General features: G+C 33.5%; 1 protein-coding gene across 1 annotated transcript; it reads right to left on the reverse strand.

Annotated features, from left to right (window-relative positions):
• Window positions 1-4,255: 4,255 nt before the first annotated feature.
• Window positions 4,256-15,957, reverse strand: LOC114712698 (cytosolic sulfotransferase 15-like). The gene is made up of 3 exons (XM_028897244.1): window positions 14,989-15,957; window positions 7,157-7,160; window positions 4,256-4,317 (listed from the first exon to the last, which is right to left on the reverse strand). The coding sequence occupies exons 1-3, from the start codon at window positions 15,955-15,957 to the stop codon at window positions 4,256-4,258; spliced, it is 1,035 nt and encodes a 344-aa protein (XP_028753077.1).
• Window positions 15,958-16,816: the final 859 nt, after the last annotated feature.

Raw genomic sequence — 16,816 nt, forward strand, 5'->3', positions numbered from 1 at the left:
TTTCTTGACTAAGTTATGATTTTTTGAATTTGGACTAGAAAATTAGATTTTTACCACATGAATAGTAAAATCCAAAAATCAGCGTTTTTTTTTTATATATTTGAGTCCAAGACCATCCAATGTGGTCTAAAATGCCTTAGAATAAATTCTAAACCATAATAGAAGTAAGGTGTAACATTTTTGGTATTAGAGCGGAGGTTCTAGCATAGAATAGAACGCTCTACTTAGTTAATGTGTTAGTTAAAAGGAAAATTGACATATTGTTGCAGGAGAATATTATTGTTCAATTATTGGATGGTTTGGTTATTACAATGTAGGGCGAAGTAGAATGGATTGTTGTGGCTACAATAGTGACTCAAAGGGTTTAGTTAACCAAAGGAGACCAGGAGAACCTTTCCCTCAATGGTTCTATAAGGATAAGGACTATAGCCTTGTAGCGGATTTCTACTATGATATCTTATGAGAGAGTAACCCTCCGCCTAACATAGCCACAGTTGCTTCCAATGATCCTTAGAGGATTCAGGTCATTGAAATATTTGATGATGATGGAGCTGGAGCTAGACCTAGTGAAGTCAAACTACTTCCAATCATGAAAGAATTCCACACCATAGAGGACCTAGCCAAGGACTTTAGGGAGAGGGGCTGGTAAATTAAGCTCGACGAGAATCAGAATGCCCATGTGTACCTAAGATATCTAGAGGATATCCAGAAGCTTTACCATTATGTAATTAGGAAAGATGCTACCTTAGAGATGATGGAATGGATACTAGCATTGCTTAGAGTACTCCCTCGGACCCAGCTTTGGAAAAATGATACGAGGGACATTTGCAATCACATAGATAGTGCTAGCTTTAACGATCTCATTGATACCCTCGAGATATTTGTAAGGGATACATTTCCTTGAGTTAGATGCAGAAGACTGGATCCTGATGACAACAGATATGCTCCCGTTCACACCCTGATGGCAGAATGAATTCTGTCGTTTAGATCAGACATTGGGATCCGATATTGAGTTAATGGATCTAAAGCCTTGAGGGCTTTGCTATTTCCCACCTTGGGTAGTCAGTTGAACCTTCGTAGCACTAACGTAGGACTTGTTTTGATACAATTAACTATAGTAGGTTAGTCTGGCATGCTTGATTGCTATGTATGTTTGAACTATATTGTTGTGATTGATGATTAATGCTTGAATGATATATGATGAATGCATATTTTGTTAAATGAAATAGAAATATGTTGTTTATTTCTTGTTCCTTTATTATGCTATCCGTTAAGTTAGCACAATGGTTAGAACCGAAGAGACCCTTTATCAGAGAAACCCTCAAGACACGACGTAAGGGTCCATCTCGATCCAATACGATTAATTTTGGAATGCCTAGAACCACAATAAAAGGCTATTAAAGGGAGAAGGGTGGCACAAGCTCGCCAGGAACAAGAAAGAGACGCCGCAATAGCAGCAGCAGTAGCAGCGGTAGTGGCTAACCTCAATAGGAGGCAGCTAGAAGAAGAAACTTCCGCAACTCAAGCATTAGAGCAGCTGCCTAGACCGACAAGGCTACCAGTAGACCCTGACAGCATCCAGTAGTGGATGACTCGCTTTTGCAAGCACAATCTGTCATCCTTCGATGGAGTGATTGACGTCCAAGCAAGAGATGACTGGATTAACTGTTTGGAAAAGATTTTCAAAGTTCTGGACTGTTTGACTGAACAGAAAGCCCAAATAGCGATTTACCAGCTAGGAAAGGACGCTGATCATTTGTGGAAGAACACCGAACTTATTCTTGATGCTTGAAACATGAGAGTGACATAGGAAGTGTTCCTGGAGTAGTTTTACGAAAAGCACTTCCACGGTTAGTCAGGATGAAAGGGAAACGGAATTCCTGACCCTGAATGAGAAGGATAACGAGCCATTTAATGAGTACTTAGCTAAGTTTATACGTCTCTCTCACTACTCCAGTTATCTATGTTACTGAGGTGAGGAGAGGTGGATAACGGAAAAGATGGTTAGAGGATGAAGCAGTCTTTAAGGGAGATGATTGCTCCCAGGAAGTTCGAGCATTTCAATAAGACAGTTGAGGCCTGCCGAATTACGGAGAACAGCTTGAACCATCATCTGATGGTTAAGTCTACTCCCAAATCGGAGAAAGGAGATCAGGGTGGCACTCTTCTAATGTGAATGGGAAGACGAAGAGGCTATGGGACAACTGAAAGAGTAAGAAAGGAGGCAAGCCCCAAAATGACAAGGAATGCCCAACTGGCAGTAAAAATCAAGGTAACAGACCGTGTATGACCAAGCAGAATGTCTGCTACACTTGCGGCAAGCCCAAACACTTCTTAAGAGAATGCCTACAAAATATAAAGAAGGCAAGGACAAAACCCTGGTCCTATCCTCAAGAGAAATGGAGTTAAATCCGGAAGTTAAGTTGAACTTTGTAACGGAAGCCCAGATGGGCAATAGTATAATAAATGAAGCTAAGTAAGACTAGCAGAGGTTAAGAAAAAATGTGTTTCGTCATGAGGAACCAAGGGAATTAGTGGCAATGAACAAATATAGAGTGATTACTAAAGGAGGTGGTAACTTTCATCGCTGCAAACAAGGATTCTAGTCACGATAAACTCTCAGATGTTGAGATGGTAACTCAACGAGACACAATGACTCTCAGAGGTCGCAAAGAGTAAGATTAGTAAAGGTCAGAAAGAGAGAGGTAGCCATTGTTTAAGATTTATCAGATTCCCCCTTAAAAGGAAAAGTAATGATAAGGAGTTAAATAAGACAGTTAGGGGCTGAGTCTATACACCATTAAGAAGGTGTAGTGGCCACCTAAGCTGGACAAACTCTTACAGCCTTATTAGGGCTAGGGCAGCATGACAGAGTAGCTATCTCAACTCCTAGATTAGATGAATAGAAACATGGAGATAGTGAAGTCAAGATAGAGGCGAAATGTCTTAAGGATCAAGAAGAAGAGGACGAGACAGATAGTTGTGCAGGGAACTAGCTTAGAGGTTGGCATGTTCCCATTAGTGTTAAGAGATACTCAGTCACTTGAGGTTTAGGTTGAGAGGCACCCTTTTTAGGGGATAAGGTCTTGGCTAGGAGTTTTCATAGAGAAAGTGGGAATTGGTCCTCCAAATTAGAATTGATATTGCTCAAGATGGTGCTACATACCCTATCCGAGTAGGAAAGGAAAGTAGTCGAGGCAAGGCAAGTGGAGTGAGTTCACCTAATAGAAGTATGACTAGCCAAGAACGAAGTTAGGCTTGGATGTACCTGAGCTTAGCAGAGTACTAGAGCAAGTAGGAAAAAAAAAACAAGAAGAACTCATAAGTCCTCTCCCTATGACTTCTAGAAGCAGCTGCGAACAGAAAGAGAGGCTCTCTTTTGTAGGGGTAAGATGTCTGGATGGCATGCTATAGACATGGCAACCAGTAAGAGCTTGCACTCCTTGCATTGAAATACCAAGCATTATGCACATTAGAGTATGCTGTACTGAAAAGTAAAGTAGAGGAAAGAGAAGTTACATAAGTTTTCTCTTTATACCGTTCTAGAATAGTAAGAGATGATAAGAGCAGCTGGTGGAATAAAAGAACTCCTAAGACAGATTAGCTTAGGCACCTAAGGAGACAAATAGGTGGCCTAAGGAATTGACATGAGGCCTGAGAGAATGGCATTGGTTTTTAGAACAGTTTTGGAGAATTATCAGTTAGGTGACCAACTGAGTGGAGGTAACTTTACTTAGTCCCATAGTCTGAGTCTCCTAGGGATTGGTGCCTTTTTGGGAAGACAAGGACCAAGGATGAGTTGTGGATGTAGAAACCTCCTTCGATTGTAAACCAGTACCGAGAGAGTACCCATGACTTCCTTCTAGATAACCTTATCATTGCTCAGGCTGGGTTTGATTTCCTTCTAATTAACAGAGGAAAGCCAAAGTTAGAAGAATTAGAGCCATAGGACCTGAAAAAGAGACATTCAGGCTAGCTCTAGATACAGGAAGAAGCCCATGTGATATAGAGACAGACTGAGTATTAACAGGCAGATCCTTAAGATGAGGCAAGAGACAAGAATGTAAGCTAAAAAGACTCGACTAAAGATAAATCAAGAAAGGCTCTAAGACAGCAAAGTACCAAGGTTGAGCCTATCAGAATCAGTGCCTCAAATTCCTGTCAGCACTGTTCAGTTAAGCATGCCTGGGCAAGAGTAACCTAATGATAAGTAAACTCTAAAAAGTAATGTAAGAGGGTGCAAAAGCCAGAAATGTTAGCCATTTTGGCAAGAATACACTAAGTCCAACAGAAAATGAAAGATGAAAGTTAAAGAAGCTATTAGGCTACCGAGTGTCCTAAGCAGTATGGTTTCGAACTAAGACCCGAGATTTACTCAAAGTTTGCAAGTCCTTATAGAAAGAAATGGACACTACTCTCATATTCAATACAACCTACCATCTTGAGATGGATGGGCAGACATAGAGAATGATATAGATGTTAGAAGATATGCTACACGCATATGCGCTTGGTTTCGGTAGTAACTTGGATACGTACTTACCGTTAGCCGAATTCACTTAAAATGACAGTTTCCATGTAAGTATTTGAATGGCACCATATGAAGCACTCTTTGGGAGGAAGTGTAGATCTCCCTTGTGCTGGATAGAGCTCAATGAAAGAAGTAGGTATGATCCTGATATAGTGGATCAGACTTCCTAATAGATTAAAGTTATTCAGCAAAGACTTCTAATGGCTTAAAGTAGACAGAAGAGCTACCCAGACACTAAAAGAGACCGTTAGAGTTTGAGGTTGGTGATCAAAGTGTAACCGACAACGGAAGTCGGTTGATCCCTGAAGACTAAGAAGCTAAGTCCAAAGTATATTGGACTACTTCAGATTTTGACCAAAGCAGGACCAGTAGCTTATAAGTTGGCAATTAGGGATAAAGAATATTCCTGAACAGTTGAGGGCTAAAAAGGATAAGGAAGAATAGAAGAATTTTATTGGAAAATATTTATTATGATTTTTCAAGTTAAATGTGAAAGTTTGACTAATTAATGAAAATTGGTCAAATATAATTATTGAAAAATATTTCCAAGCCTTAGAAAATTAAGAAAAAAAGGATAATATCCTTTGAGAATTATATGAGATTATATAATTGGTTTTATGACCAAATTACCATTAGAGAAATTACAGAGGAATTAAAGGGTAATTTAGGCCAATTTAAGGGATTTTATTTTGAAAATTCCAAATAAATATTTTTAAGGAAAATAAAATTCTAAGAAAATTCCTATGATACCCCAAGAAATTATAAGAGATTATGAAATTAAAAGAAGACCCTTAAGTATCCAAGATTTTTCCTAATTCCTTTGAAAAGTGGAAAAATCAATAAAGAGAAGGAAATTAGTTTTCCTTTTTAGTTAATTATTGGGAAATTTAATTTTGAGACAAAGAGGGCATTTTGGGAAGATAAAAATGAGGAGAATAAATTATGGATCTAATAGAAAATAATTACAGAGGCCAAAATATTGTAATTATAAAAAAAAATTAAACCCGGAGTCAAAGTGCACCGATAAAGCAAGACTAGGTCTTACAATTCAAATGGCTCACAATTGGCCATGTGTCAAGCCCCTAATAGAGAGGATTTGAATTTTCTAGGTGTCACTCCTCAAATAGAGAGGATTTTGACTTTTGGTAATTGATTTCTTTTGGAATTAGTTAATTAAAAAAGAGAAACTAAGACAAAAGGGGGTAATGACACTTGTGACTTCATTTATGATGGTGGTTGGGGTATTTTTGGTTCATTAAAGGAGCTCTCCCACCCCTATTTTCAGATTATTATTTTGGTGAAGAGTGAGCAAGAGAGAAAAGAGAGAACTTGGAGGAGAAATCAAGAGAAAGCCATCAACTTTGATCATCTAAGCAAGGTTTAAGGCTATTTTTTGGTTCTAAGTTGTGCCTTGCTCTGTTTACTTGAGTTGTATGGTTAGAAATTCATGGTTATTTCCTTTTTCTTGTGCTGGCCGCAACATGTTTATGGGAAGGGAAGAAGTTTTGTTGGTCCAACATATTAGAACACTTCAAAGCATGATAGATCCTAGTGGTTACAAGTGGTTATAGGTTGTTTTTGAAGTGTTTTCTTTGTCGTGTTGCATGAGGACTGTTACACCTTACTATCAAATCAACTTAGAGCTCAATTAAAATTATTTTAGACCACAATGGATGGTCTTGAGCTGAATTTTATCCCAAAAATGCTGATTTTCAGATTTTCACTGTTCATCAAGTAAAAATCCAGTTTTCTGGCCCAACTTAAAAAATTCATAACTTATTCTAAAAAAATCAAAATGAAGTGGTTCAAAATTCTATAAAATTATTTTTGAATTTTATTTCAAGAAAAAATAATCTTGTAAACCAATTCCATTTGAAAAAGTGTCAGAATTTTGTGGAAGTCACCTTTGTCCATTTGGCAAAAACCCTTTTTTCAGATTCTGAACCTGAACTTTGAAAAATCATTAAAAATCATATAGTTGGCTAATTTTAACTTGTCAAATATCAAAATGAATCTCAGAATATGATCTACAATCATGCCAAATTTTGTGATTAAAAGCATTTAGGAACTTAATCAAAATGTCACTTAAAGTTGGCGGTGTTAGTAGGTTTACAACACTGTCCAGCGGAATATTTACATAACCAAAAATCCATGAATTTTTATGGTGTGACACCATAATTTAACCTTCAATTTGCAGCTTGTCCTTGAAAGTTTCAGGCCCTAAAATTTTAGATTGTATTTGGGGGATGAGATTTTAAGAAATCCCAGTAGCAAGATCAATCAACCAAAACATCAACATGCATCATTATAAAGCATTTCAACATTAGCTATCATAGGAGAACTAATCTTCTTATAAATAGGCAACCTCAACATGCAAGGCTATGGCAACAAATGCAAGGAGCAACCATATCACAAACATCATAGTTTAACCATATAATAGCAAGCATTCATGCCATAAATAACAATGCAAAGTTAACATTAATGGCTAATTAAATTCCACTATCTTGATCCAATGCTCTTTGATTTTCTTGTTCTTCTTTCTTGCTTCCACAAATACCAAACCCTAACATGGAAATTCATAAAAAGGGCAGCAAGAATCATCAACCATTCCACATAAAAATCAATAACATAACTCAAAGACAACATTTGTCCCTTAAAGCTTCCACTTTTGTTCTTTAAATTTTAGAGTTTGTTTCCATAAAGCCTAAAAATTCCCTCTTGACCTTTTCTTGCATGATTTTTCATATAGATTTCAAGTTTATGCTTGGATTTAAGAAAATAAAAATCCCTCTTCCAATTTCAACTTGGCCAAACCACTATGGTTCATTTTCTAAAAATTACACCTTTAACTTTAATGCTTCCAACCTTTGTTCTTTAGGTTTATCCTACATCATTTTCCATTTTGAACACAATGGAAGCATTAAAACATTGAAAAACTCATCCTAAATTCTAGCTTTCTTCTTGGCCAAACTGAACCTCAAGAGAAACATCAAAGAAAACACTTCAAAAACAACCTACAACCACTTTTAACCACTAGGATCTATCATGCTTTGAAATGTTCTAACATGTTGGACCAACAAAACTTCTTCCCCTATCATATATACATTTCAGCCAGCTCCATTAACAAGGGAAAATCAAATATTCCAACCATACAAAGCAAGAAAACAAGACAAGGAACCATTTGGAACCATAAACTAACCTTTATTCTCACTTATATGCTTAAAGTTGATACCTTTCTCCTTGCTTCCCCTTTAAAGTTCTTCCTTTTCCCTCTTGGTTCCTCTTGGCCAAAACATAATCAGATTTAGGGGGCAAGAGAGCTCCTTTAATAAACCAAAAATATCCCAACCACCATCATAAATGCAAAGTGAAGTGTCATTACCCCCTTTAATCTTACTTTCTCTTTCATAATTAGCTAAATCCAAATGAAATTAATTACCAAAAGCCAAAATCCTCTCCATTTGAAAAGTGACACTTGGCAAGTTCAAATCCTCTCCATTAGGGGCTTGACACATGGCTAAATGTAAACCATTTGAATTGCAAGACTCTAGTCTTGCTCTATCGGTGCACTTTGACTCCGGGTTTAATTTCTTTTCTATAATTATAGTATTCTAGTCTCTGTAATTATTTTTTGTTAGGTCCATAATCTATTATCCTCATTTTTATCTTCCCAAATTGCCCTCTTTGTCTTAAAATTAATTTTCCAATAATTAAATAAAAAGGAAAACTAATTTCCTTCTCTTTAGTGATTTTTCCACTTTTCAAAGGAATTAGAAAAAATCTTGGATACTTGAGGGTCTAATTCCATAATCTCTTATAATTTCTTGGGACATCATAGGAATTTTCTTGGAATTTTATTCTCCTTCCAAATATTTTCCAAATAAAAGGTCTTAAACTAGCTTAAATCGCCCTTAAATTTCTTTGTAATTTCTTTAAGGGTAATTTGGTCATAAAAACAATTTTATAATCACATATAATTCTCAAGGAATATTGTCCTTATTTTTCCTTAATTTTCTAAGGCTTGGAAATATTTTTCCATAATTATTCTTCACTAATTTTCCTTAATTAGTCAAACTTTTCATAATCAACTTGGAAAATTTATAATAATTATTTTCCACCATAAATCTCCTATTCCTCCTTATCCTTTTTGGCCTTTGAATATTTAGGAATATCCTTATTCCTAATTGCCATATTACTGGATGTGACAAATACTATTTCGGTCAAGACCAGAGCTAAACCCTAGGATGAGTTTTTCAATGTTTTGAGGCTTCCATTGGGTTCAAAATGGAAAATGGTGTGGGATAAACTAAAAGAGTAAGTGTTGGAAGCATTAGAATCAAAGTTGTAATTTTTAGATAATAAACCCTATAGGTTCGGTCAAGTGGAATCTGAAAGAAGGGGTTTTATTTTCTTAAATCCAAATAGATATTTGGATTCTACATGAAAAAATCATGTAGAAATAAACCAAGAAAGAATTTTTAGGGTTAAGGAAACAAACTCTAAAAATTTAAAGAACAAAGGTAGAAGTTTTAAGGGACAAGGGTTGTCCTTGAGTTGTGTTTTTGTTTTTGATTGGTTTAGTTGATGATTGTTGCTGCCCTTTTTTGAATTTCCATGTTAGGCCTTGGTATTTGTGGAAGCAAGAAAGAAGAATAAGAAAATCAAAGAGCATCGGATCAAGGTAGTGGGATTTAATTAGCCATTAATGTTAACTTTGCATTGTTATATATGGCATGAATGCTTGCTATTATATGGTTGAACTATGGTGTTTGTGATATGGTTGCTCCTTGCATTTTTGTCATGGCCTTGCATGTTGAGGTTGCCTATCTATAAGAAGATTAGTTCTCCTATGATAGCTAATGTTGAAATGCTTTATAATGATGTATATTGATGTTTTGGTTCATTGATCTTACTACTAGGATTTCATTGAAATCTCATCCCCCATATGTAACCTAACATTTTAGGGGCTGAATCATCAAAAGGGAGGCTGCAAATCCAAGGATAAAAATGGAGATGAACCATGAGGAAACAATTATTTTTGGTCATGTATAAGTATATATGCTTGATGTTGTAACCCTAAGCAGGATGCCAATTTCGAGCCACATTTTTATTAAGTTAACAAATGCACTAAATCACGAAATTTAGTATGAATGTAGATCACATTCTAAGATTTAATTTGGTAGGTATCACGTTAAAAATGACCAACTACACGATTTATAATGATTTTTCAAAGTTAAGGTCCAGAATCTGAAAAAAGAGTTTTTACCAAAAGGACAGAGGTGACTTTCACAAAAACTTAACACTTTTTGAAATAGAATTGGTTCACAAGATTATTTTTTCTTGAAAGATAATTCAAAGAGCTTTCTATAGAATTTTGAACCACTCCATTTTGATTTTTTTTTTATTAAGTTATGATTTTTCGAAGTTGGACAAGAAAACTAGATTTTTACCACATGAACAGTAAAAATCCGAAAATAAGTGTTTTTTTGATATTTTTGAGCCCACAACCATCCAATGTGGTCTAAAATGCCTCAGAATAAATTCTAAACCATACTAGAAGTAATGTGCAATAGAGACGTATGCGACAACTTGATCCATTTCTTATCCATCATTTATGCAAGTAAGAGCAGGGTAAGATTTCATAGAAAATCTCAAATCGAAGTGGAAATGAAGTTTCAAAATCTAAGATGGTTAAAAGGGAAAGAGGTAACGGTCAAATTTCTGTAGCAGTTGTAAAACTGTTACAACATTAAAAAAAACCATTGCTAATACCAACAGTCAAAATTTTGTAGCAATTTCAAAACCCATACGAAGTTTAGGCGTGGAGGGAAAAACAAATTTCAAATTTCAAACTTTGTAGCGGTTTCTATAAACCACTACTAATACCAACGATTGAGTTATTTTGTAGCAGTTATTTAACAGCTATAAATGTCACACCTAGAGGGAGAAAGAAGTTTTAAAATTCAAACTTTGTAGCGGTTATATAACCGCTACAAATTTCAGATGACAAGGGAAATTCAAAATTGAAAGTCAGTGTTAGTAGCAGTTTTAAAACCACTACAACTTACAAAATTTTGGTTACTTTATAAAACTTTAATCCAAATTACTTTATTATTTAGTTTTACTAAAAAAAATATGCTCAAGATTCTCTAAATCAAATTGTTAAACAACTAAATAAATATGATTACTTGAAAATAAGAAATAAAAAATTCATAAAAATTAAAATTCAAGTATAAAATTCAACTAAATTATAGTAATCCAAAAATAAATTAACATTTAATAAAAGTCCTCAATTGTTAGTCCTCCGTGAAGACTAGACAAAATCATCATCCTCATCCTGACGAGGCCACTAGTACTGGGGCTAGGTCTAGGCCTGAGGCTGGGGTTGAACAAACATCCTCTCATCTCAATCAATTGATTGTGGTTATTTAAATGGACTGTGACATGTACATCTTGCACGTAATGCATCTCCTTCACATTCAACCCCCTCGTGGACCTATTGCCAGCTTAGTGTATATAGTTTAATTGATAATCAAATAATATCAATAACAATTTGATTATTATTATTATAAATATTAAATAACATATTTGTCAATTGATATAAATAAAAACTTCACTTACCGATAACCTCTACCTCCCATTTGCCCAACCTTCTACCAGGTCGATGCAGTTGATTTTGCTGCTCCTCCTCCTCCTCCTCTTTGCCCCGTAGCTTGTCCTCCTCCTCATTCTCCATTCCACCCCCACCCCCATCAAGGTTCAGATCAAAAATGATCATTGATCACATAATCTTCCATGCTAATCATTGGCCTGTCATCCTCCTCTGGTGGCTCCTCGAATAGCCCAGGCTAGTCAAGATGCCAGGGAGATCTCGTAGAATCAATGAGGTCTTTACCGTGTCCACAAGCCATGCTATTTAAACTACAAATAGTTAATTAAACAAAATTAACAATCAAAAATTGCCTAAATATGAATTTAATAAATTCTAAACATTTCATAATTACATTTCAAAGCATAAGTAAAAATTAAAAAAATAAAAACCAAATTCAGCTTTTTCTTATATTAAATCAAAAACTAGAAAATTTAATTAAAATAATATCACTCATAATGTCTAATTAAATTAATAACTAACTAAAGAAATTTGATTATTAAACAATTAAAAAAACACGCAAACTAAAAACACTAAAAGCATTAACATATATGATCATCACAAATAATTAATTAAACAATTTAAATCACAAATAATTAATTGAAAAAATATGAAATTTAAAATTATTTAAATACGAATTTAATAAATTCTAAACATTTTATAATTACATTTCAAATCATAAGTAAACATTTGAAAAATAAAAACCAAATTCAACTTCTCTGATATTCAATAAAATACTAAAAAATGTAACTAAATAATATGTCTAATGAAATTTATTTCTAAATAAAAAAATTTTATTATTAAAAAATTTACAAATAACACGCAAGCTACAGAAATTAAAAACATTAACATATATCATCATCACAACTAATTAATTACACAATTTAAATCACAAATAATTAATTTAACAAAATAAAAAATAAAAAATTCTTTAAATATGAATTTAATAAATTCTAAAAATTTTATAATTACATTTTAAATCATAAATAAAAATTCAAAAAATAAAAAACAAATTCAACTTATCTAATATTAAACAAAATACTAAAAAATGTAACTAAAATAATATTACTCATAATGTCTAATTAAGTTAATTACTAAATAGACAAATTTTATTATTAAACAATTTACAAATAACATGCAAACTACAAAAATTAAAAATGATAACATACATAATCATCAACTCAAATAAGGTCAATACCAATGAAATCAACAAACTAAATGAAATTTCAAATTAATACCACACTATTAAATTTTTTAATACATTAACTATTAAAAAATTAACAAATACATGAACTTACATTCGCACCTGGACAGCTAGAAGTGGATTTGGAGTTGGATCTAGAGATACAACAAAAGTTTGGAAAAAAATGGTAGAACCTCGCTACTCAAATGTGCCAAAAGTGAAAAAATGAGAGGGGCGGTGTGTGTGTATATACGTAGAGACCAGCATCGAACGTTGTAGCAATTGTCAACAAATCGCTACAACTTTCCAACACGTGTCATTTCTGCATTGAATAACAAAACATTTTGTCACAGTTATCCTCAAAACCACTACAATGTTACACACTTAATAATAGTTTTATCTATAACCGTGACAAAATTATGCAAAATCTGTAACTCCTGTAGCAGTCTACATATAACTGCCACAAATGTGATGACAGATTTACCTTTCTACCTCTGTTTTGTTAAATAAACTTCTGCAAATTTGGCACCAAGTTCCTACCATTTTTTTAGCGGTTACATACATTAAACCATAACTAAAAATCTGCTATAAATGTGGCATCAAGTTCACGCCACATTTGTAGCGGTTGTTCAAGGCATAACTGCTATAAAGTGTGATACAAAATATTTCACACCAAACCAATGCAAATTTGTAGTGGTTTATCCCAAAACCGCTACAACAATGCTACTTTGTAGCTGTTTTTTGTAACAGCTACAAATAAACCACTACAAAAATGCATTTTTTTGTAGTGATATATATCGTGACCTTCACCTCATCGTCTATCATCTTCATGGTCAACGACACCCATCTCTTTGCTAACATCATCATCTTCTTTGATCATCAACACCAACAAGGACTAATCGGCTAACCTAGAACCTGAAGCTTATGGTTCGACCTTCATTGACCATCAACACAGAATGCCACGATTCCCTCTTCCATCAACCTTCCATCTTCTATTTCCCTTATTTTAGTCTCAATCAAATTCTTTCCTCCTCTAGTTCCTAAACTTTGTTGCAATGAGGGCCAAACCAATAGAGCTTGGTGGAGTGGTTAATTTGACATGAGTAGCTGAATTTGAGATTCCCTAAGGTGCTTAGAGTTATGCCAAAGTTTGGAGCATCAATAAGAGAGTTCTAATTATATTCTTATCTCCATTTTTAGTTTTGCATTTGGATCTGTCTTGGTTAGAAGATTGAATTGTGACGCTGGACTTGTTTAATTATAGTTGTAATGAATTTTAGGATTTGAATGCTGAGATTGATAGTTGTGCACTTGATTTGTATTAAGATATGCTTGATTTGGTTGTTTGACATTGGATTGAGTTAATCTTTTGTTAATCCATTGAGTTAAGTTTATGTTCAATCTTTTGGTGGATGAGATTGGTGAATTTGATTGTGCAAAGTTATTTAAATCTCTTCCAATAGTACTTAATGAGGATTATTAATGTTGTTGTGATTCTTTAGTTTAAAGAGATCATTCACAACTTAATGAATCTAAGTTTAAGTAGTTGCTTAAACTAATAGGTTTGATTGGAAATTAAAACTCCATAAATCTTTTAAAGCAAAGAAGGCATAGTTTGAGGCTCTAAAGAGGAATTAATTTCAGTTGTTATCTTTTAATCAAGTTTCTTTCATTTTTAATTCCAATTTACCTTTTCACTCTCATTTTTATAGAAGAAAATCCCAAAAAGAAGTATTTTAAACAGCAATTTTGATATTTAGTTAGCTTAGAACCTAATTAATTTTGGCTCTAAAAAGAAAATGAATTTTGTTTGCATTGCTTTGCAACATTCTAAGTTTGAATGTAATTTAATTTGACCACCAAGGCAACATGAGGGCCAAATACCAAACATCTCAATTAACTTGCTATAGACAAATAACAAACTTGTCTCTATTATATAATTACAACAATTTTAGTGAAATCAATTTCAATCCTACAACAAATAAAAACTAACAACCTAATTACAACTGTCTAAATTAAATCATACACAACATATTAGTTCTATGCTCTTGTCAACTTTTCAAGTATAGCCAAAATATTAAAGAAAAAAAAAGAACTAAATAAAACAACCTACTTAATTAGCAGTAATAAAAATAAAGCAACAATATAAATATACAATCATGGATAAAAACATATTGTACCTGAATACATGCCTACTTTAAAATCATGGACAACCTACTTTTTAAGCATATCCAAACTTTAAAAGATCTACGATAAAAACAGAAACAAAAATGATTTCAAATTTAAAAGTTAAAGAATAAAAGAAGTTACATTCCGAGCCTTATAAATGCGAAAGAAGTAAAGCCAGAGAAAAAAAGCAGGGCATAGAACTGATTAGATTCAAGACTTTGATAGTATAATAAAAGCTACCATTGTAAACTGAGATTCTGTTGAATAAAGTGATACTTCACCTCTCTCCTTCTCTCCTCTCTTTCTTTCTCTCTCTCTTTACAGGCCTGTACGACTCATTTATAAATGTAAACTTCATACCTATTCTACAGCGGTAGAAAGTTGATGACTTATAGTTTATCTAGTTGAAGAGAGCACTTCAAACAATAGACCAGACCCACCCAACTTGTCTTCTATAACTTTAGACAATTCCTCTTCCATCTTAGAGGAAAAATGATTCATCCAATCTCCTACTTTACCTTTCCTAAACAAATCCTTGTTTTCATACTTGTGCACAAATTTGCCAGTCTTGTTTACCTCCAATTCCTTCATCTTCTCAAAGGTACAAAGCTCAATTATGTTTCTAATAGTGCCATTAATTTCCTCCTCTAAGTTTAACGGACATTCCAAGAACTCAGCAATTCTTTTCAAGTAGAAATTGATATCAGCTTGCAGATCCTCATACTTTAAAAATAGAACCCTGTCTGGTGTGTCTTTGCTTGCTCTCCAATAACTCAACATATTTGTCCAAAATGGACCCATATCATTGATCCCTTTGGAGTACCTCTCAAATGCATCCTCACATGATAATTTGGGTAAAGATGGTGGTGTGATTTTGTTGAGGTGAAACCAAAGTGACACAAAATTGTCAAAAGGGTTTTGACATATGTAGATTATCTTGCATTTGGAATTGGTAATTGAATTTGGCAATGAATGAAATGGAACATGTGTGCCAAAAACCCTTGGTTCGGGAATCATGGAGAGATCAGGAATCTGGTTATTTGCATAATGATGGAACTTAAGGAAAGGAACAAGCTCGTGTGCATTGGAATTAATCAAATGATGGTTACTTTGCGAAGGAGAGAAAAGTTTACGATTCACAATAGCAAATGTAAGCGCCTTCAACCAAGTAGTACCTGATTTTGGCAAGGTGGCAATAACAATATCACTGTCTTTTGCTTGAAAGTGCCTTTGAAAAGAGCATATACTTTGAATAGTAGCCGGTGCATACCAAATGCCTTGGTAAAGATAAACATATGAGGTAACCCATCCCTTCCTTTTGGCAAGTGAAAGTAGTAGTTCCTTGCATTCTTGGTTAAGTTGTCCATATTCTTCATCGTAAGCTTCATTCTCTGACTCAACATTTGGTGTGGTCATAGTTTCAGCCATTAGAATGCTAGTATAGTTGATCTGCTATTAGAACATAGCCATAAGAATGTATCTCACAAGTTTCCATTATTTTTAGGAAGCGGAGCAATAAAAGAAAGATTGTGCAGGCAGCGTTTAGTCTCCCTGAATCTGATTTTGCCGCCATAATTTTGTTTTTTAATAAAACTTGGTTATCATCATTAGAAGTTGCTTACATCATTCCAGACGTCATAATACCATTCTTGTCTTCATCCACCACTTGATGCAAAATCATGTGAAAGCCTAGCCAAGACATATTTTACAATAAAGAATCCTATTTGTACAATAAAGAATCTTATCTTGCTGGCCTGCAGCCTAGCCAAGACATTTTGTACAATGAAGAATCCTATCTTGCCGACCTGCAGCTTACCTCCAATTTATTATTATTCACGAATCTAATGTTAAGAGGAATTTTAAATCTGAATGATCACAAAATTCCCTAGTATTGTTATATAAAATAATTAGATTTAATGACAGTTAATATTTTGATTAATTATATTTGTTTTACTAATTTTATAATGATACAATAACCTTATCAGAAATATAATTTTATTTTGCAATTTATTTCAATAGTTAGTGATAAAATTAGAGGAAATATTGAAATCTTGTCTAAAATATAATAGAAAAAATTATATTGATAAAATTTTTAATATTTGAAAATGATATTTCTTTTCAATTCAAAATTTATTTCCTTTAAATGATAATATAAATATATGAAAATTATTATATCATATTTAAAATTAAAATCACAATATAATATATGTGAAATTTTCAATAATATTGTATATAAATAAGAAATACAAATAAAAAATAAATATATGATATAAATATTATTGTGCTG

This window comes from Neltuma alba, unplaced genomic scaffold, assembly GCF_004799145.2.
Source record: "Neltuma alba isolate B1F8T4 unplaced genomic scaffold, ASM479914v2 tig00011394_pilon, whole genome shotgun sequence".
NCBI lineage: Eukaryota > Viridiplantae > Streptophyta > Magnoliopsida > Fabales > Fabaceae > Neltuma > Neltuma alba.